This window comes from Dermacentor andersoni, chromosome 2, assembly GCF_023375885.2.
Source record: "Dermacentor andersoni chromosome 2, qqDerAnde1_hic_scaffold, whole genome shotgun sequence".
NCBI classification, from domain to species: Eukaryota; Metazoa; Arthropoda; class Arachnida; order Ixodida; family Ixodidae; genus Dermacentor; species Dermacentor andersoni.
In genome coordinates this window covers 60499903-60521244 of record NC_092815.1, presented here as the reverse complement: position 1 = coordinate 60521244, position 21342 = coordinate 60499903, and the positions used below count along the sequence as shown (strand labels likewise).

Here is a 21342-nt window from a genome sequence, read left to right as displayed (position 1 = left end):
AGGACTAGTTGTCTAATTAGGCGTAATGAAACAAAATTCAGTATCTCCAAGCTGCGGCAAATAATATTACCTTGCTTCTGTCCAGCTACGTGGCAGTCACATATTTTTAAACTCTGGCTAAAGTTAGCTGGGACACCCAGTATATTCAGACACTTGAGAGAAGAGCAGTAGAAAGTGACAGGCAACAGTTCAATAACGTGCACACACTGTGTATGCATTCCAAATAAGAATCACGCTAGGAGTGACTTTCAAGGGTTCTTCAAGGGTTAAACAACGCCGGACATAAAACCATGGCAACTGATAATAACAACCGAATGTCGTTCGATTCTCTTAAATTTTTATGAGGACCACGGCGCCGACTAGGGCAAGTGGCAATCGGTTTCGAAGAGTTCTTGCTATACCATGTGTCTCAGCTGACGCTAGCCAAGCTGTTCAACGAAAAAAATATATATATTTAAAAAGCGCTGTGCAAGATACAACTGCAATATCTACGGTGCTCTGTTGTCAGAAATCTGAAGACCGAATACCGTAGGCCTTAACATCGTAGCGCTCGCCGTGTATCTTTAACCTCTTTTTTACGAACAGCTTGGCTAACGTTAGCTGGGACACCCTATATGCGAGTAGACGAACCGTTTGTGCTCCGTTTGTGTCTCCTTCTTTTCTACGCAATACATTGCGTTTGCATGTGTTCGCACCGTTTAGCTGCGATTAAGACGCGCCAACTCGCCCAGCATTAAAGTTCTGCTAGACGAGCCCCTTGCTGCATAAACAAGTGCCGGTCGCTCGCTTCCAAGAAAGAGGTCACAACAGATGTGCCGGCCAATGGCAAACATTTCTTACGAAAGAAACTTTTGATAGCATGTTCCTGATCGTAACACATTCGGACCGCTGCTCAAACAGTCCCGAAGAGATCACAATTGAACATGAGAGGATTTAAATATTAGTGAATATATTATCCTGAACCTTCCTTCGAAAACCCGCCGCGCTGAGATATATGGTATTGCGCTGCTAAGCGTGAAGTCGCACGATCAGATCCCGGCCGCGGCGGCCACATTTCGATGGAGGCGAAATGCAATAACACCCATGTTCCATGCATTGGGGGCGTTTAACGGACCCCCTGGTGATAAAAATTAATCCGGAGCCCCCCCACTACGACGTGCCTGATTGTCAAATCATGGTTTTGGCATGTAAAGCCCGAGAATTCATTCATTCTTATGACAGTCGCGCCTTGCCCCGCGACCTATGTAAACTGATTTGTTGCCCGCTTCTGGCACATTACAAAAAAATCTCGAAGTTACGTTTATGGCAAAGTAGTCTTGCGAAGCTTCGATCTGGCGTCTGTTGTGTACATTCCATCTGTGCGCTCAGCGAGAAGGCGAATGAGCAGAGTGGACAAGTATGCGGACATCACGGCCATGCTCTGTCTATAGGCGGACACCGGATAAAAGTGGCACAGTAGGCAAGAAATTGGGTGGATGGATATGCATTTCTCACGAAAGGCAGATTTTCATCTTTTCAGCGTTTTTGTCATGCCGTCATCAAATGCAAAAAAAAAAAGATAACACTGGAGGCAACATGACAGTAATTCTCATCTGAGTCAGTTGCGTCATACAGGGGTGCAGCACCTTTCGGTACAGTACTTCGATAGGTTATATGTACATAGTATATGGTTGCAAGACCGCATAAGCGCGTAGCATAGTCAACCATTAGCATTAGCAAGTTCTTATTTACATATATGCATAAATTCGCCAAATATGTTAGTTTTTTTAAATTATATGATATAAAGAGATGTTGACGCGCAATTTCCATTGACGCACATTAACCATTCGCGGACTGTTCTCGGACTTTGGCCGAATAAATCATAAGTCCACAAAAACACTCTTGAAGGTAACCTGGAAAAAAAAAACGAATCATAGCGCAAACAACGGGACGTGCAGACTGAGACAGAGGGCGTCCACGTCTGTTTCAGCTTGCACGTCTTGTTGTTTGCACTGATATTCGCTTTTTTTTTTCAGACACGTACTAACCGGTCCAAGTTAGTACATTATTGAAGGTAACTAGACTTTACAAGGGCTTGTATTTATACGTGTATGAATATTCATCCCAGCAATAATTCAATATTCAGTCTACTCCCACAGCAAGATAGAAAAAGAAAACGAACTGTAGGAAATGCCCGTTAACTTTCCAATTATGGTGCCCACGAATACTCACGCTCCAAATTAGTGTTACGTATGGTTTGTTTTGCTTCCTGCCCGTGATTGCTTTCATCAAATTACTGTGCTACGGTTATATAGCATGAACGCGCGCTCAGAAACTTCGCGAATGTCAGCACCACCTCTACATCAAGATGGACACATCGTTATCAGATTGTGTGCACGTCGCTAGTGCTGTAGCAGCTTTATGAACTTAGGCGAAACAACCTCCCCTCCCCTCCCTCCGTTCCCCGTTTCGCTGTCACGTTACGATTACGGGGTTGTATAAACAGTGGCTGGACTCGTACAGTGTAATTAGACGCTATGGCCGCGGACCATGCTGCTGTTACCGTACTCACACAGGCGTTGTTTTGCTTTCTCTGCACAAGTTCGCCCTCACCAACACCCCAAACAAACATTTTAATCTTCTCTTTCACCTTTCATACCAGTTTTATGCCTGCGCAGCGTCACTAACACTGTGACACTACTAACACTGTGCTCGAATGGCGGCTGTCGCACAGAAAACTCGAAGTCTAACCCGTTTTACAAATGAAACAGCAGGAGTCAGAAAACGCGAATACTTTCTCTGAACAGAGTTTTATTTTCTAGATGCCCACGAGGCGCATTACACGTCTCTGTTGCTTTCGCTGCTTTTACAGACTCTCGACACATTGAAGGTGGTGGCACCTGTCCTCGCAGCAGATTTTGTGTTGTCTTTCACATTTGAGATCGGTACATGTTTCATTGGCGATGATGTACAGAGGGCATGCCATGACTGTCGCGGTGGTGGCAGCTGGGCAGTTTGGTGACGTCCCTTTACCTGCTTCTGAGGAGGACAAAATAACGTCACAATAAACATTAATGAACGTGTGTAATAGGAGAAACCATGCCCTTCAACTTCCATTTCGCAAAATTTAGGCAAGTGAGGCTTCTACCCAATACTTCTGCCAATGCATTGAATGCCATATCACCCTTAAGCGGTGACAAACGGGCTGCCTTTCCGCCATTTTTTCAATGCGAGACGTCCGCGCTTCTGTACTGATTGGTCACTCTTGTATGACGGCCAACATTCGCTTGTGCTTGCGGCCTTGCAGGCATTTTGGCTATGTGAATTTGGTTATGTGAATAGCTATGTGAAAATTATGCGGCACAAAAACGGCTGAAACGGGCATCATGTGGTAGCCGTTGTAAACAGTTTTCTCAAGTGCCCCACGAGAATTTCTTGACACATTTTTGCGAAGAAGCACTTATGGCACGATAGGCAGCTTAGAATTGTGCCGTTTGTGCGTTGGTCTGCATAAATATTTTTAGATAAGAAGCAAATTTGCCTATTTTTGGTTTCTTCTATCACGATGGTGAAACCTAAAATGTGTGTGTGTCGGCACCACTATGCAGCAGAAGTATTCGTTATGCATTTTTAATAAATAAATTTCAAACACCAACACTTGTTTTTCAAGGCTGAACGAATATTTAATCTTTCGTATACGAATCGAATAGGGAACACCAACTATTCGTATTCGTACTCTAAAAGAAACTATTCGCTATATTCTAGTATCGAAAGTTAACCGAGTATTTCGCAACAACCGACTGTTACAGTCTTGTTACTGTTTTCCATCTGCTGCTAAACGAAGTATCACAAATTGTGCGAAGTGAGGCAACATCAACAGTTTTTGAAGCAATGCAGAAAGAAAATGGCTAATACAAGACTTTTTTTTTCCGTTTCCTGGCGAAAGCCTACGTGACAACCTGTTATTTCTGTTTGTATTCTGTCAGTTAGTGTTTTTGGAAGTCTGGCCATGCAAGAACTTTGTGTCTTATGCATTACAAATTATGATGTTTCTCTTGTAACGAGGCCTGCCACATGTGTTTACGGCACACAAGCCCTCAGCAGCTTTTTCTTTTCCTCGCAACTTGTGATCTTTACTAGGCAACTATACCTTCGGCGTTTTTATATAGCAAATATTACTTCTTGGAAAGCTTGTTTGCAACCAGGCTGTATAGATGTTGGTACTCGTGCCGCCTTCTTTAGTGAAATTTAGTGATCGCGTGCTTCAAAGTGAACCACTGTCCTTGATAGTTAGCTGTATTTGCTACAGTGGTTAGTAGAGGCGTAGTACCTAATTGTACAAAAGAAATGTTGACAGTCACTTTAGTATACGCTTAAGTGGAGGAAAGGCGAAAGCCTGCGCCCTCACGAGACATTCATTAAATTACTTGATAGGCTCATTAGAATACGTTTTTACTTCCTATTACTGGTTTTCTCCCAGCAAAGGCCGAGGGTTTGAGTGCCTTAATTAACACCAAGGTCGTGGGCTCGAGTCCCCTCAATGGTCGTGGGTGGCACCACCAATTTTGGTGCCATTGAATTTTGATGTCATAACGCCGGACGGCGAACACCGGTCGTCGGATTTTTCGTCCCATGAGCTTCTAAGGCTTTCACCTTAATAAATATTGCTGCTGTCCATAATATTGTGTCCCAGCTAACGTTAGCCAAGCAATCAAACCAAAGAAAGATTTAATAAACGTGATGCACGATACAATTTTAAGACCTGCGGTGTTCGGTCATCCAATCACTGACGAACGAAAATTGTAGGTCTTCTAATCGTGTCTTGCATCATGATTTTGCATCCTTTTCTTTTTCTTCTGAACAGCTTGGCTAACCATAGCTGGGACACATGGTATGTATCAGCGTTATACTGATAGATATTCGCTTAGATATTCAATAGTTACTATTCCTATTCTAAAAAGCTGATATTCACCCACCTCTACTTTTTTCCATCTCGGCGCTAGCTGTCCACAACAACGTTTGCACATGCGTCATGTGAATTCTGGTGCATATTACTATCGAATAGAGACCCGCCATGGTTGCTCAGTGGCTATGGTGTTGGGCTGCTGGGCACGAGGTCGCGGGATCGAATCCCGGTCACGGCGGCCGCATTTCGATAGAGGCGAAATGCGAAAGCACGCGTGTGCTTAGATTTACGCGCACGTCAAAGAACCCCAGGTTGTCGAAATTTCCGGAGTCCTCCACTACGACGTGCCTCATTATCAGAAAGTGGTTTTGGCACGTTAAATCCCATAATTTAATTGATGTAATTTTACTATCGAATAGTGTGTGTTGCAGGACCAACTGATAGCAAAAGTAGAAGTATGTTGCAGGAATCGGGGGACGTTAATAATGAGAGCTTCTAAGCAGTGGACCTTAACTTACGCTAAGAAATGTCGTGCATAAGAGCAGTCGTTTCGTCTTACCTCGCCTCGATCTGGCTTTTGGATTTGTTTCAAGAGAATGCTGAGCGGTGATGCACATCAGAACCAGGATAACGAATACGTACATTGTAGTCGACAACCACGCGGCTACCGTTTCGTTGGAAGAGACACACGAACTATATTGCACTGTGCGCAGGAATGCCAGCAGCTGCATGTCGTGTCTGCGGCCAGTGCAGCGGCTTGTTGCCTGCTGCAGCAAACGACGTGTTTAATGTGCACGTGTCCGCTACCTTTCCAAAAAGAAACCCGCCTATGTGAATGCAACCGCGTTTCGTCATAACTAACGTAACGTTTGCTCAGTCAACTAGCCTACGTCTTTAATTTTAGACTGGCGCTTATACTTACGTTCAGTCAGCGTCTTATTTTTCCTCTACAGTATTAGTTATCTCTCGTTAGACAATACAACATTAAACTTTATCGCAAGAATATACAGTACAGAAAGTCGAGTGGCAATTACACACAGTAGAAGGCATGGTGGAAAAACAATTGACGGCTATTTTATTATTCAGTACTGCTCTGTTTCCTTCCCGTCGTGAAGAGGAACAGTTTACATACGCTGTAATCCCCAAGTCCTCGCAACGAGCTTTATAATAAGCGAAAATAAACGTAGGTTTTCGTTCAACAACTTTCACTTGTTTTGCAATGATTGTCATCGCACAGGAGCATCCGATCACCACTCATATCGTCAGTGAGACGCTAAGAGTGCACATTCAACATCTTTCACGGCTACCATCCCACCATTTAGCTAGTTTGCCAGCGCAAAGACAATGGGCTACATTATGTGGTATTGTGACGAGACACCATGACTCGATAACGTCTGGTTTCAAGCCTGCAAAACGCCCAACATCGGCATTGTGGTGTCTCCGGCAAATTGACGTGTGCCTCAGTTCCTGGGATTGCTAAGAAGGCAGAGTCGTCAGCGCTAGCCCTAAAGCCATTATCTCTGCTTCTCCTACACCAGTCTTATTTTGACCACATGCACATTTACACGGACGGCTCCACCAATGCCAACAGCTATTCTGGAACAGTAGCGTTCCATTAGACGCCGTCTCATTGCGGTTTAAATATTCGCACAATACGACGTCGACAGCAGCGGAACTTGCGGCTCTTCAGGGTGCACTCAGATACGTGCTCCAGCAGCCACCAAATAATTGGGCCATTTTCTGCGATTCGAAAGCGGCACTACGATCTCTGCAGTTTGTCCTACGTCATAGGTTACACAAGTAGCTAGTGCACGAAATAAGGAACACTCATACCGCGTGCTTGAGAAAGGACACAACATTGTATTTCAATGGTTGCCGAGTGACTGCGGAATTGTCAGCAACGACCACGCATAGGAAGCAGCTCGCTCGCCTCATCAAAAACATCACCGGTTGCCCATACCACTCTCAAGAACGGATGCTGCGCGGCAACTTCAATCACTTGCTCGCTAAATCACACTTCTACGATGGAATTCACCGAGTGTCACCAACTCAAGCTCAATTGCACTCTCTGGACCCTGATTTACGACTTCACCTACCACCTGGACTCTGCTGCCAATAAACAAATTTACTCTGTCGCGTGTGCCTGGGCGTCACATTTAAAAATTATATTTCATTCCTGATAGAACTGACCAACAGTGCGGCGTGCAATTTTCGCGCCGCAATTTGCGCGGGCGCGATGAGACTCTAGAGCACCTTCTGTGTCACTGCCCATCCATTGACGCTCAACGACACACTCTACAAGCTAAACTCAGCCTATTAGATAATAGAGTGCTCTCGAAGGAAAGGATGATGGGACCAAGGCCTGTGCATTTTTGCATGCGAAAGGCCACAAAAGGCCTTGTTCAGCAGGTTGATCATTCGGTTTGGCAAAACTGTCGCTTCCGAATTATGATAGCAGGCTCGAAAGCTCGCGCATGTCAAACACGCTTTACCCGGCAAACTTCTCCTCGGGTAAAGCGTTTCCACAGACAGTATGTGGCCTGGAGCGTATCAAAAGAGACGCTGTGCAAACTTTGAAATATAAATCAGTCACATAAGCCTGTGAGTGCGCTAATGAATAAAATTCCTTACTGGTGTAGCGTACGATAACCTGTTCCTACATACACAGTTCGCACGCTTGCTATGGCAATTCTTTTTTTTTTTCTCCTTTTTTGCAGAAAGGCAAAACTATGGAACTACCTTCAGACGAATGTTTGCAGGGACGGCTAAGCCTACTTGATTTGTTCACAGCGCCATTGGTGATTTGGAGCCGAGCTTTCTTCATTAGAGCAAAGAATGCTAATACCAGCCTTTCATATGCCATCCAAGAACGAAGGGGCATGCTCTTTTAGTTTCCATTCTGCTTTTACTGTTAATCCGGCATTTCCCGTTAATGTGCTTGTGTTTTCAGAGTCAGTAACGACTGCTGCATTGCCTCGCCTTCTGTAATTTTTTACCTGAATTTCAAGATTTACACGTGAAGGCGAAATGCAAAATAGAAAAATATTCATGGCCATCTAAGCACTTATGAGTTGCGAATACGAAAGCATTAATGTCCATTTGAACGGAGCTGAGCAGTTTTTCGAGTTTTGCGCTGCGAGCAATGTACCACAGCGGTACGTGCGCCCCAAGCCAGTAAGCAGCAGCAGCCTGCGGTGAAAACGCCGCATGCCACCGACGCGGCGATGCCCATAGGGCGACGCGTCGCGGCGATGACCTCTCCCCTCACGCAACCCCTGGCACGCTAGCGCCGCAGATTACCCCTTTCGCCTGCCCTCACGCTGCTCCGTCGAGGAGCGCTCGTACCGAGAGCGAGAGGGAGAGTGACGTGGCGTCGCCGGCGATGTCCTTCCTCCTCACGCAACCCCTTGCGCGCTATCGTCAGTTCCCTTTCGCCCACTCTACCCTGTCGAGGTGCAGCTCGTGACGTGGCGCCGCAGCCAATGGCAATGTGAGTTTCGTGCCGTTTCGCTGTTACAGAAGACAGACGCCGGCTTCCTCACTCGATGGGCCATTTGACGCCATCGCATCAAAAGAAAATACTCGTGTGCACATGAAAGAACCCCAGGTGGTCGAAATTATTCCGGAGCCGTTCACTATGGCGTCCTTCATGAACCATTCCGGAATGTTAAACCCTTCATTTTTTTTACTATTTATACGTAAAGTACAAGCAAAGCAGGTGACATACAGACAGCACGCGTAAGCACACGTACATGTGCTTTGACCTTTACTGTCAGAGCTTCAAGTAAGATGCACGTAATATATCTTCTCTCTGTGTCTTCTATGGGCGCACAACGCACTGCAGGTGGCTGCAACTGTCGAGGCAGCACATCTTGTCCTGACTTTGGCAGTCCAGGTCGGCGCATGTCCGAGTGTCCATGTACATGGCGCACATCACGCCTGGCGGCTGCATAGTATTCGCTGGGCAATCGGACGAAGTTCCGCGTATCTCAGTATCTAAAAGCGAAGGAAGAGAAAACGGCGGAACATAAATGTCACTGTTCTGCGACGAAAAGTGTTGCGCACGTGCACCGTACAGCTCAGCTGTTTATTTGTAGTTAAATGCTAAAAGTGCGTGATGAGCGCCTGCGACTTTATGATTTTGTGCAAAGCCTTACGTTACGCATGAGCCGCAGCCGCCCTCGTTAACATCATTCATTAACGTTCTACAAGATCTTCTCAGATCGTGCATCATTTATTCATGAATACTTCAGCACAAAAAGAAAAGCAGACAACAGAACCCGCCACAAGGGTACAAGGACAGCACAATTGCGCGCGTTATGACTCTGGCGACAGAGGAACATGATATAGACGCAATGAATGATTTCGTAATGGCGCCACGTTAGCATTCAGCAAGCACGACGAAACACCGTGAAATTACTTAGTGCAGTTGCCGAAGGTCTGTGAAATGACGCATCATTTTGGCATCAAGCCGGTGCTTCCTGGCGTACTTTGGGTAATTTTGCCCGCAGTGCAATGTGCCCGCTCTTACAGTCTAACTGCGTTCCCTGTGCCTTGACTGTGCTGCTATAATTCTTACATAAACCAATGCGGTCAACGCTAGCCACATAACTCAGCAAGGAGTGACAAGATTGGGAGCCTCGAAAGGAAAGCCTTAAAGATTAAGATCCGCACGAAATCTGACTTCTTTGTTCTGTAAACGAATAAGCCCTGCAGATGACGCGCAATATTATTGTCGCTCTAGGTCTTCAGTTTTAGTCACCAGCACATAGGTGTATTTAGTCATACTCTTTAACAAACGACATCGCGACGCTTTGTAATTGACACTTTTGTATATATCGCGATGTCGTTTGTCCACAAGGTAGTGGCTCCGGCATTTGCTTTAAGCTTTGCGAATAAAAAAATTAACCCTATGCTGTTGAATACCAGTGCACACCAGCTTAAATCGCAAGAGTTAGTATGCTCGACATTCGAACCTGTGCACATTAGAGATGTCGCGCCTGCGGCTGTGACGTGTAATTCGCTAATTCACGCTCAAATGACTTCGAGTGCAAAGTGGTATAGGCAGTGACAGAAGCCGTGGCTGACAAATGTAAGGCGCGAACAGTATACATAAGAAAGCGGAGCAAAAGTACCACACAAAGTGCTTTAAAAGTTTGCAGACGCGGAAATCTAAAATGCCCCTATTTATAAAGCGGTACTGTACAACATCCTTTAGCAGATCATTTATGTTCACTGTAATCGCTTGATAGTCACAAAGTTCACAGGGGTGGCAGTTTGGATATGTTGGTATTCGATAAGGATGACTAAAGAAACGCGCACTGGGCACAGATAGGCAGACACACAAAAAAAAAAAAACACATTTTGTGCTATACGAAAAAGCTAAATCTACAAAAGATCGTGACTGCTATTCTTACCTCGTTTTGTTCTTGCTTTCGGGTTTACTTCAAGCGATTCCAGGTTCGGAAGGTAAGCTAGAGTCAGAAGCACCAAAACGTATATTGCAGTTGCTGTGCGCGGTTTCGCCATGATGGTGACCTGCAGGAATAAAACGAAGCAACTGCGCACTGCGATCAGACAACAGCTGGTCGTGTTTTCCACCGAGAGCGCTTCGTTATAATGTATAGCGTTCATGCCGCTACGTCACCACTCAGAAACAGAGCAGGTGATCGGCCTACAGAACTCTCATTTCGCAATAATTCACTGAAGCTATATAGCACTTTATACAGTGCCACTCTGGCGTGAATTCAAACTCAAACACGTTTATTTGCAGGAAGGACACAATACTTTCGCAGGAGGCAAGGACTAGAGGCAACACGTTCTACGCCGTGTTGACCCTCTGACCAAAGAAGGAGCCCTTAGCTGTGCACAATACATATCCAACAATAAACGGAAAAAGTAAATAAATGAATGAAAAATCCGAGGACACTTAACCACTTCTTAAGAGTTGTGAATGTTAAATCATTTATGCGCAATTGAACGCTGATGAGCGGTACTTGGAGTTATGAACTCGCGGGCAAGCGAGCGCGTTGAGACGTTTGGCGCGTTTTGATTCGGCATTACCTAAAGTCCCTAGATTTCGTGCTCTTTAAAAAAAAAAGCAAAAAATATCTAGGGACATCAGCCTTGCCGAGGGGCAATTAGAACGCAGCCGAGAGCTTGCGCAGACGAGGAACGCGCGGGTAACACAGGCTTCTGGAAGCGAAAGTGAGGGTGATTTGGCATCGCGGATCACCCTCTCCCCTCACGCAATATCTGGCGGCAGCGGGTGTTCCGATTCGCCCGCTCTGCTTCGTCGAGGCGCGCTCGTGACGTTGCGTCGCAGGCAAAGGAGAAGTCGGGTGCCGTCTCGCTGCTACAGACGCCAGACGCCGGCTTTTTCGCTCAATGAACCATTTGACGGTTTCGCATTTCAAAAGAATTCACATTTCACTGAAGTACATAGCATGCGTTCATCTTCAAGTATCATCACTATTCGCAAGTCTACAAAGATTCAACAGTAGGTTTGAACAAATCTGTTTTTGAAGCTGAATAACAGGACATTCACTATTTTATACACCAGCTGAAAAATCTCTCTAGGAATAATTCTAGAGTGTAAAGAATAATGACTTGTACAAAAATAAAAACAATAGGTAATATAGTCAATTGTAATTAAGTGCAAGTGTTTATGGATCTACTGTTAGGTTAGTAGAAAGTAGGAACAATTCATAATTCCGTTTGAATTGTTCAGTTTGCAGCGTATTTGTAATACAGGAAATGGGCAGCACAATGTAGCAATGTTCCTGCGCACTTTTGCTGCCTCCTACAGCAGGCGTGAGGCAGCTTAGCTAGAATGCTAACCAACCGATTATAAACTGAAAGCTAAGAGCTACGAACACATCTGCTACCGCATATTGCAAATCAAGCACTGATGTTGGTCTGTTTAGTTTTCTTTTCTGTTTTCTTTTTTTAAACTATACTTTATGCTCTGCCCTAGGGGCCATCCTGTTTCTGCGCACGGTGTAGCCAGCATTTTTTACCGAAGATGTCAAGTTGACGTAAATCATTTCAGCAGTTTCTTTTCTTAACTAAACGCTAGCAAAAAAAAAAAAAAGTTGAAGAATTGGCTGTAATTTGCGCACGCTCTCGAGAAGTTCAGCATTGTCTGGCATTACATAAAAGCGAATAAACTATCCTAGCAGTTGCAAATATGAGGCTTTTTCTTCTATCACTACTTTACCTTCTCCGTAATGCTATGTATATATTGGGCACGCGTAAACTATTGAACGAGTATACCCTGAATGGCCTGCTACATTGCAGAAGGGTTCGTAAAATCTGCATGTCCGCGAATAGTAGTTCACAGCGTTTATAGGGAGTCGACTGAATCTTTGGAGTCGCTCAAGTTGCGTCTGAAACCAATATAATCAGAGAATGAGATTCAGTTGTCTTCATTTTAATGTCTCAGTGCGCATACGGGTGGTCAAGTGTAGCACATAAACTGCCTTACACCACAGTTATCGTGCTTCACTATTAGAGAGTTTTAGCTTACCCGTAAATCATCCATTACGAAATAAAGGGTTATTTGAGATGTTTATGACCGCAGCAACGCTGGTAGTGACATCTTGTGATGCTTTGTCCAACCACAACACCTTAGACAGGTTTCTTTTTGTTACATGGATGTTCGTGTCGAAGCAAAATAAAAAAGCTGCAGGTAAGGATTACATCGTTGCCGCCGGTTAACACCAGTAGCTTAATTAGACTATGGTTGGTCACTGCAATAATAGCTGTGTACTCTCTAGTTATATTCTTCGCCACCAGGTTGCGCCACCAACGAGGCCGCTCCAAGCCGCTCACATTTACGTCTGCTATAACACAGTATTACACAAGGTGCAATGCGTTAGCGGACATGCTAAAGCTCTCTTTGATATGTAAGCTCTGCCGTTCCTATCGACACCATCGCCACAATAGTTGTCCCTATTTTTCTCTCTCTATTCAGCCTTCAAATTTCTTTCTCTCGCCGCAATAGCTTATTTACACTCCTACAGCAAAAAAAAAAAAAAAAAAAAAAAACAAGTACATCTCAGGGTTGGCCAATTCCCATACCTTTTATTTTCATTTGAAAGAACTGTTGGCTGAGTGTTATCAAATCGATAATCTGGCGTGTTTTGTTTATTTCATAATGCTATATGGTATCTGGACGCCGAGACCAACAATCCTAAAGGCAGGTAGCGATTTCGACAGCAACGAAAGCCGTGACTACCTGTCGCCCTGTATATTTCTTCAATAATTATATCTGTCCTGTTGCATTATTTTACTTGAAAGGCAAAGCACCAGCGTCCACAAATTTCGTCTGAAATAGCAACCACGACGTCGTTTTTGCTGTGGCTTCATTTATTAATAATAGCGCGAGTGCGCTGACTCCGTCGCGTTCTATAGTTGCCTGGGAGCCCCCTTGGAGCGCTCGCTCATGTACAGCGCAAGTAGCCGCATTTGTCCGGACAGCAAACTTTTCCTTCCTTCTGGCAGCCGAGATCATCGCACGTCGTTTCCGATTCCTTGTCGGTACACTCCTCGTCAGGTGCCGATCCCATGTAGGGACACATTCCCGAATGGTGCGCAGTGGTCTCTGCAAGGAGAAATCACCGAATATAATGAAGCCAATGGCGATGCTGAAACATGCTTCTTAATAAAATTTAATTGAAGGTTCCTCGCAATATCCAGCTCTTCAGTAAGAGCTTTTACGTTATGAACTTTTCGGCATACATATATAATGTCAGGTGAACTGCTAGGTAAGCTAAGCAAGAAGCTAAGCTCACCTGTGCTGTTATATCGCAATTTGCATTTAGAGCACCCGTAAGTAACACAGCAAGCAAGCGCTTGGGCACTGTATGGGTTTAATATGATGTAAGGGCGTTCTGTAGACACGGAAATAACAAACGCACATCACAGGGCTTACCGGTGGGGCTGGGGTTGGGCCTTGAATTCAACGAAGGATATTACGCTATGGCATATTTTCACATAAATATGTAGTAGTAGTAAACGACTTTATTGGGGTCCTGAGGAGCTAACCGGAGGCCTGCTAGGTAGGTCCCTCCCTACCCAGCCGTTGGCTAGTCCCACATAAATAAGAAAAAGTGATTCCTGCTTTTTGCGAAAGTTACAGACACCTTTCGAATTAAAACAAATAATTGGACGCTGCCGCCATACCGAAGACAGAGAAGAGGAAGGATTAATGAAAGGAAAAGCAAACAGGCTGGCCCTAGGAGCCTGCTTGTAGCCTACTCCACACTGGGGTAAACGGGCTTGGTGAAAACGAAGGAAAGTGGAGAAAGATGAATAATGATGATAGAAAAATACACCGCTGAATTTATAGATGCACCGACTCGGTCTGTCGATTTCTTCTTTGTGCCACTTTTGCGACGAATTAGAAACAAGTGAACATTGCCTACTGGAAAGCCAGCGTTTCTCCTCTTCGAGTAAAAGCGCATTGCACGTTACAATTTGACAGCGGGGCCTGCCATTCAACTCTCCAGTGCTGCTCTCTTTAGGGGCTTCTGCGCTGAGCATTCGCACAGCACCGTATGCACCGCCACAGAGAAATTGATTTCTGAATCTGATTGATTTCATTATTAAATGTGTCGGTCCTATGAATATATATACCTATTTTATTTTGTTGCGTGTTCTGTCACAATGACTGTTTACTAAATCCTCTTCTATATTACTCTCTTGAACTTATTCATCAAAATTATTGATTTCTAAATTTATTAATTTAATTTATATCTAAAATTTGCCTCGTTCTTTTCCAACACCCCTGAGTGGGTAGGTTCCAATGACCTTGAGGTCATCATCATCATCAACAACAATGAGTGAGCGCCTGATGTTCGAGATTGTGCTTGTGCTCGACGAGGTCTGTCACGCTTAACATGTCATTTTCAAGTCCGCGAAGATATGCACTCTCGAAATCAGTTTCGTCATCGTCTCGTGTTATATTTGCGAGTCTATTGACTTAACGGAAAATGGCATTGCCCATACGCTGGCTACAGATAAAGTAATAAAAATTTCAATTTTATATGGTTGTTTCACCCGTCGCGCTGGCTCAGTGGCGTCCAGCTGCTGCGCACGAGGTCGTAGGTTCGATTCCCGGCCGCTCTATTTCGACAGGGATGAAAGGCAAAAACGCCGGTGTACTTAGATTTATGTGCACATTAGAGGACCTCAGGTCGTCGAGATTAATCTGGAGCCCCCCACTACGGCGTCTCTCATATCCCCATTGTTACTTTAGGACGTATAAGGCAACAAATTAATGATCAATCAATATACTTCAGGGCTTTTCGCAACAGAAGCTGGAATAAAATAGGGAAAAAATACAGTTATAAAATTTGCAGTATACCACGTCACTACGGTGTCGCCGGGCGCCTGCTACATATGAAAACTAGTTCAAAGAAGCGCAACCGTATTACCACTGCCGCACCAACGAGAAGGTAACTGCGCACACAGCCTTTATAAATTGACGCCCCTGCCCACGCACTGCCCCATATACGAAAAACAGCTCTAAGGTGGTAACGTTATTTCAGGTTAACTTACGACTAACGCACTCTAGCTGTCCGCAGCTGTTCTCAACACAAACGGAGCCCATCATCTCGCACTCTTCTGGAATGCACGTTGTGTTTCCGCAATCTTCGTCCAGTCTGCTTCCCTCGGGTGCGGCGGAGCAAGCCACGGCGACGAGAAGGGCAACCAATGGCGTCGCAATTTGACCGACTTCCATCGTCGAGCGGAACGGTAGCTGCTTACTCAGAGACGAACCCCCAATTCTGACCTACACCGGTTGGTGGCGAAGGCTTCCCACAAACTACCTCAGACTCGCCACTGAATGCGAACGACGCTGTCTCGAGTATTTTGGCACGGACAGGAAATTAAGCCGGAAACGACGCCACGCCCCAGCTTGCACACGGCTCCTTCCGAAAGCGCACAGAATGTACGATCTGCTCGTCACGTTTGCCCCTTCGTGTTTAACGTCGGTAAAGGTGCACGATCTTGAGGGAGCAAGAATCTCGAACTTAGCCTGAGTGGTTTGAAAACTCGGTCCCATGCATTTTCTAAACGTGAGTCACGGCGCCAGCGATACAAAATGTGCGATAGCTTTAGGCACGAATGCAGATATCAAGCGCCAAGACTTCCGTTCGCGGAAGATTATGCTGTAGTTTGTCTCTTGTAAACAGTTCATTCTTTCCAAACACGTTCAACATCTCACTAAATTTCATAAAGGACACGTAAACGCACTAGACGCTCCAAGTCATGCAGTAAATTGCGCGAACACAGCTACACGTTACGTTTTCTCGTAGAGAACGATGGCCACTGACAGTTGCGTAGGGAAATATGACCGGCCGCGATGCATGATCTCACACTCCACCCTCCGGGATATATACATCATGGGAGCTGAGTCGCAATTCGTACAGCGAGCAGTAAAAGTTGCTGAAAACAAGAATGTTTCGGGTACGCTGATTACTTCATAATTTATATACTTGCTCGCAGAACGCTTACACAAAGAACCGTCCTGCATCAAGTGTAACGGTGCGTGTGCACTAAATTTATAACATTGTCCTTTCAGTTTCATTATAAGCACCAAGCTAAACGATCGTCTCATGTGGGTCAGCACTGCAGTGTACACCGTAGTGGATAAGCTTATAACTAGGGGCGCGCCTCACTGAGCCGAGTGTCCCGCCAAGCGCTACTAATAGAAAAAATTATGCAGATCCCATGCACTTTGAAAATCGACGTAAGCGAAGCTTTCTGAGCTGTTTGCGTTCATTGACGGTATTTGGCGGTGTTATTGGCGGTTACGGCTGTTGTGATGTGAGGGTAAATGTTACCTTGCGTTCACCACTTGTGTTTGTCCACGTGGTGCACACAACACACAGCGAGACGACTTCGCTCTTGGTGTTGTGCGCCATTGTATACGTAGCCTGCGAGAAAGTTAGCACTGTCACTCCCTCTCATGGGCGCATCGCATCGTGACCAAAGTGTTGATTTGCTGGACAACCGCTCGCGGCTTTTCGTCTTGGCGCTGCGGTGCAGTGCGGCTTTGCGTCTGCACCCCCTGCATAAGTTGTCCTCACGTACAAACGTGCACTGTATTTGGTTTCAGAAATAGCAGAAACGTACCGTATCATACCTTGAATTCATACCTTTACAGCTTGTTCACAACTGTTGCCATGTCTAGTAGCGTTTCTTTACAGCGAAGCTGTTTATGGTTAGGGTTCCGAGCACGTTTCGTGTCCGTCAGCAAATCTCCGTGAGAACTAACTCTCATCATCAGCAACGGCTCGTGCCACTGCTCGCGCATTCGCCGTCGTCGTCGTCGTCGTCTTCCACAGCTGGCTGCGATGCCGCACCTCATGCTAGCGTTCCCCATGCTGCCTCTCCCTCTGCGAAGGAACTGACGGCAATGGCCCAGTGCCAGTCGGTGTAGTGATTTCGGTCTCAAATTCTTTACCTCATTATATCGCGAAATGAAAACACGAATGTATATAATGAATGTTTAACACAAATGAAAGCGGATGTATAAAAATAAATGTGTGCGCTTACTTTTCATCGCGATAACCACCGATCAAGACAATTAATGTGCTCGTACCTTTGTTCAAAATTCTGTGTCAGGAGGAGGAAGAGAAAGAAGTGCCCAGAGCTCACTGGTGCTCTGGGCCTCTCGCTGTTATGCATTTTTTTTACGTTCTTGCCATTTTCGTGAGAGTCACTTCATCAAGGATGAGCAAGAAGATGTTCCCACGACCACCTGAACAAGGTCAGTCGTCTACTTCATCGCTCATTTTTGGACGACGTGCCTTTGGAAGCTAGGACCAGCTCGATTCCTGGGAGAGCTCAACGCCAGAAGCCATGGACTCTGACAACGAATACACCGTAGCCATGGGCCGCCGTATGAAGAAGATGCGCCGTATGTCGACTGAGGCGACTTCATCGCATCAGAGTGAGCAAGAATCCTTCATGGTTTCTTACGTGCCGCTCTCAACGTCGCACAGCATGAACTCCCTCAGCAAGCAGTTTCTAACCGAATATTTTGAAAGTGTGGCCCCTGGGCAAATTAACGAGATCAGGATCAACGCTCGAAAGTACATCCTGACAATAGATGTGAAAAATTTGAGAAGTTAAAGACCATTCCACAATTAAGCGCAATCCCCGTCCGCTCCTTTATTACTTACGGGAAGGAAACAACAACGGGAGTGATTTCCAACGTGGAGCTTGAAATCAAACATGCGGACCTTAAGAGTTTTTTGAGGTCATCGGTGCGCATTCTTGAGATTCACCGCTTGGGGCACTCCCGATGTATCAAGTTAATATTTGCTTCTTCGACATTACCAGCGTCTGTCAAAGTGAGCTACGTTATACACCGAGTACGACCATTCGTTCCGAGGCCTATTCAGTGCCGGAAATGTCACAAGATGGGACACGTGAGCGCTGTTTGCAGAAGCAAAGCCACCTGCTCCCGTTGCGGCGGAGAACATGATACCACCGCCTGTGAGGCGTACTCACTTAAATGTCCCAAATGTGCTGGCTCTCACGAGGCGACTTCGAAGGAATGCCCGAAGATGAAACAAGAGGTTCGTATTCTTCGAAAAATGGCGAGAGACCAATCTTCACGTAAAGAGGCTGCTCAGTCTGTTCGCCAAAGTGACCAACGCTTGCGGCAGAAGCATCACAAAACCATTTCAGGAGAACTATCTAGCGTGGCACAGCTACCACGACCCCCTCTGCCTATGCGTGCATCGAGGACGGTAACGGCGTCTACTGATAATTCAAGGTCGACGAGAGCACGCCGCAAACATTCACCTCCACCGGCTGACACAGACACGCAATGGCCTTTGCTGCCCTCTAGGCCCACGGCCATGCCAGCGGGCACTAGTGGTCCTCTGCGCCATGAAGCCAAGAATTATAGGGCCAATGAAACCAGTGACACTACGGGCAAGCAAGGAGATGAACCCAATGAGAAGGAGAGTGTACAAAAAATGCTGACGCACCTAGTAGCGTCAATGCGCGTGATTCTCGGTGGTCTCGAGACTCCGGCCGCTAAATGTGCCCTACAAGTGCTCGCCGTGCTATAGCCGCTTATCGCAGCTCTTTATATGCTATAAAGTTTTTGTTTGGCGCTTGTGCTGTTCACGCAAGGGAGCCCACACACCAGCTTCGTCCTAGCGCCTCTATTTTTAGGTTCACTTGAATTGGTGACTACAGACTTCGAGGAAACCTGATAGTGGCTTCATGGATGACATTTGTGAATGTTTATCATCAGAGTGTTGAACTTGCTTTCACCTCTGCGCATCCCTCTTGCTATGTCATCATCATCCCTCATCACACCTTTATGTCCCCGTTCCCCCTCCCCCTGTGCAGAGTAGCAGGCTAGAGCGCCTTAGCTCAGGCCGACCTCTCTGCCTTCTTTCAATTAAATTATCTCTCTCTATCTGTGTCACCTCTTCGCCGTGTGCTACCGAGCTTCGCTGGTCATCCACCTTCACAGAGTGAAGTGGCTCATAATTTTATGAAATTTGTCTGGCCGTGGTGTTTTTATCGAGAAGTGGTTATATATAAGAAAGAAAAAGGTGGCACTACGTTCTGCAGCCCTTAAGGGAGCACGGCTCAGCGCCAAGAAGGAGGGGGACAGTGGGTGAAAAGAGAAATGAAATGAAGACGTCGCCATGGCAGGTACGCAGCAGACCGGCAGCCAGGAGTCCAGTCCGGCACCATCCGGGGTGTGGATGTGTGCAATAGGATATGCATGTAGCCATGAGCGAAGAGTCTATTATTTAACCGTTTCGTCAGGGCATTGGCTTTACGCATTCTCTGTCTCCTCTTTCTACCATACTATCTCTGCACTGTCGCACGTGAGTACAAAAGTAAGCGCTTCAGCTTTTGCCATGCTTTTGAGGGGGCCTAAGGCGTAATTACAGCCCTACAGAGGGCATCATGTCGATCGCCAGGGAGTATCAGAGGGCATTGCGACAACAACCAGAGAGCTCTAGAAGGCACTATGACGAAGCCCACGAAATTCTCCCTTGAAAGGGCTCAAAGACGCGTCTCCCGCGTCCCTACCATGCACGTTATACACGTTCTCAACCACCTCCCGATGCGGCGTGCAAGACAGCGACAGCAGCATGAAAAAGTCGAGGGAAGAGGCCAAGAAACCATCGTTTTAATAATTTTGCGGATACTCAAAAAGTCTACTTGCAACAAGACCTTGCGTGACGGAACGCGAAATTGACGCCGCAATATTCTACGAAACTTCGCGTCTGTTATAGTTAGTGCTAACAGATGACAATTAAAAAATAAAACACATTCTAGTGTTTTACGTGTCAAAACCACAACGTGATGCACGTCGTTGTGGAGGATCCCGGATTATTTTGACCACCTGGGATTCTGCAATATGTACATAAATCTTAGTACACGATAATTTCTTTTTCTTTTTCCTTTTTTTCTTTTCTTGCATTTCACCCCTCATCGAAATGCGGCCGCCGCGGTCGGGATCGAACGAAATCTCAAAGCCACAAAGCGACCGCGCCCAGTAACTCATAGAACTGATGGTACCCCCATCGCCACTGGAGATAAGCAGAAAGGACTAGCATCATAAGAAAAATATTTGAATAAGCGTCACGGCCAGGAAAAAATTCACGAAACCGCTCCACATCACAAAAAGAAAGCATCAGCAAATCTTTCGGAAGTGAGGGGACTTTGTTAGCGACAAAAGCAGCAAAAATTTTCGTTCTCCCAATTTAACCTCGACAATGACCTATCGGTGAGCCTAATACAAGCGCTTGAGCCAGTAGTACAATATTTTTAATGCGAAAGCTTTACTGGCCGCGAACTTGCGATTTCCCCCTGGCGGTGCTCCGAGGGGGCACATGACGTCACAACGCGCGCCTCGCCGCGGTAAAGCCCCTTAAACTTCGTAAAGCAGTGTAACTACGTAACTACGTAAAGCGTAAAGCCCCTTAAACTTTGTAAAGTCGCTGTTGGCCTAATAGCATCACGTGGGCTTTCGCGCCGTGCATCAGCGCCATTTTTGCTCGAGAAGCGTCTGCGGAGTGGCGAGAAGCGCATGTTGGCGCCGTTGCTACGCTCGAGCAGTGTGGGCGGCGCCACGGTCAAGTAGGGAGCGTAAAAGAGAGGAGAAACGAGGAGGAGTGAAGGCGGATAGGAGAGTCTCGCTACTTTACGAAGTTTCAGGGGCTTCACGCCACTGATATTTCCCTCTCTCTCGCTCCCTAGTCACTACTGCGCATGCGCCACTAGTAGCACCGAGCCACAGGTGTTCCGCCGCTGCGCAGCCCCGCGCCTTACCGCCACCGCCGTTTGGTACGACGTCACACCGCGTACCTCGTCGTTGCGTTCGCCTCCATTCGCTTCGCCAGCTGCCTCACATGCCTGATAACGTGTCGGAGGATTGAAAAGGAGAGCTCGCGTGCGCCACA

General features: G+C 46.2%; 1 protein-coding gene across 2 annotated transcripts in view; it reads right to left on the bottom strand.

Annotated features, from left to right (window-relative positions):
* Positions 1–2770: 2770 nt before the first annotated feature.
* LOC126542223 (uncharacterized) overlaps positions 2771–21342 on the bottom strand; it is a 90584-nt gene continuing 72012 nt past the window's right edge. Inside the window, exon 6 of one of the 2 annotated variants that reach the window (XM_055077085.2) lies at positions 2771–3018. In XM_055077085.2, the coding sequence (XP_054933060.1) occupies positions 3009–3018 (10 nt within the window). In that variant the 3' untranslated portion in view covers positions 2771–3008. Of the gene's footprint in view, positions 3019–13348; positions 13491–21342 lie in introns of those variants that run through there. The other variant, XM_055077083.2, reaches the window with a different exon arrangement.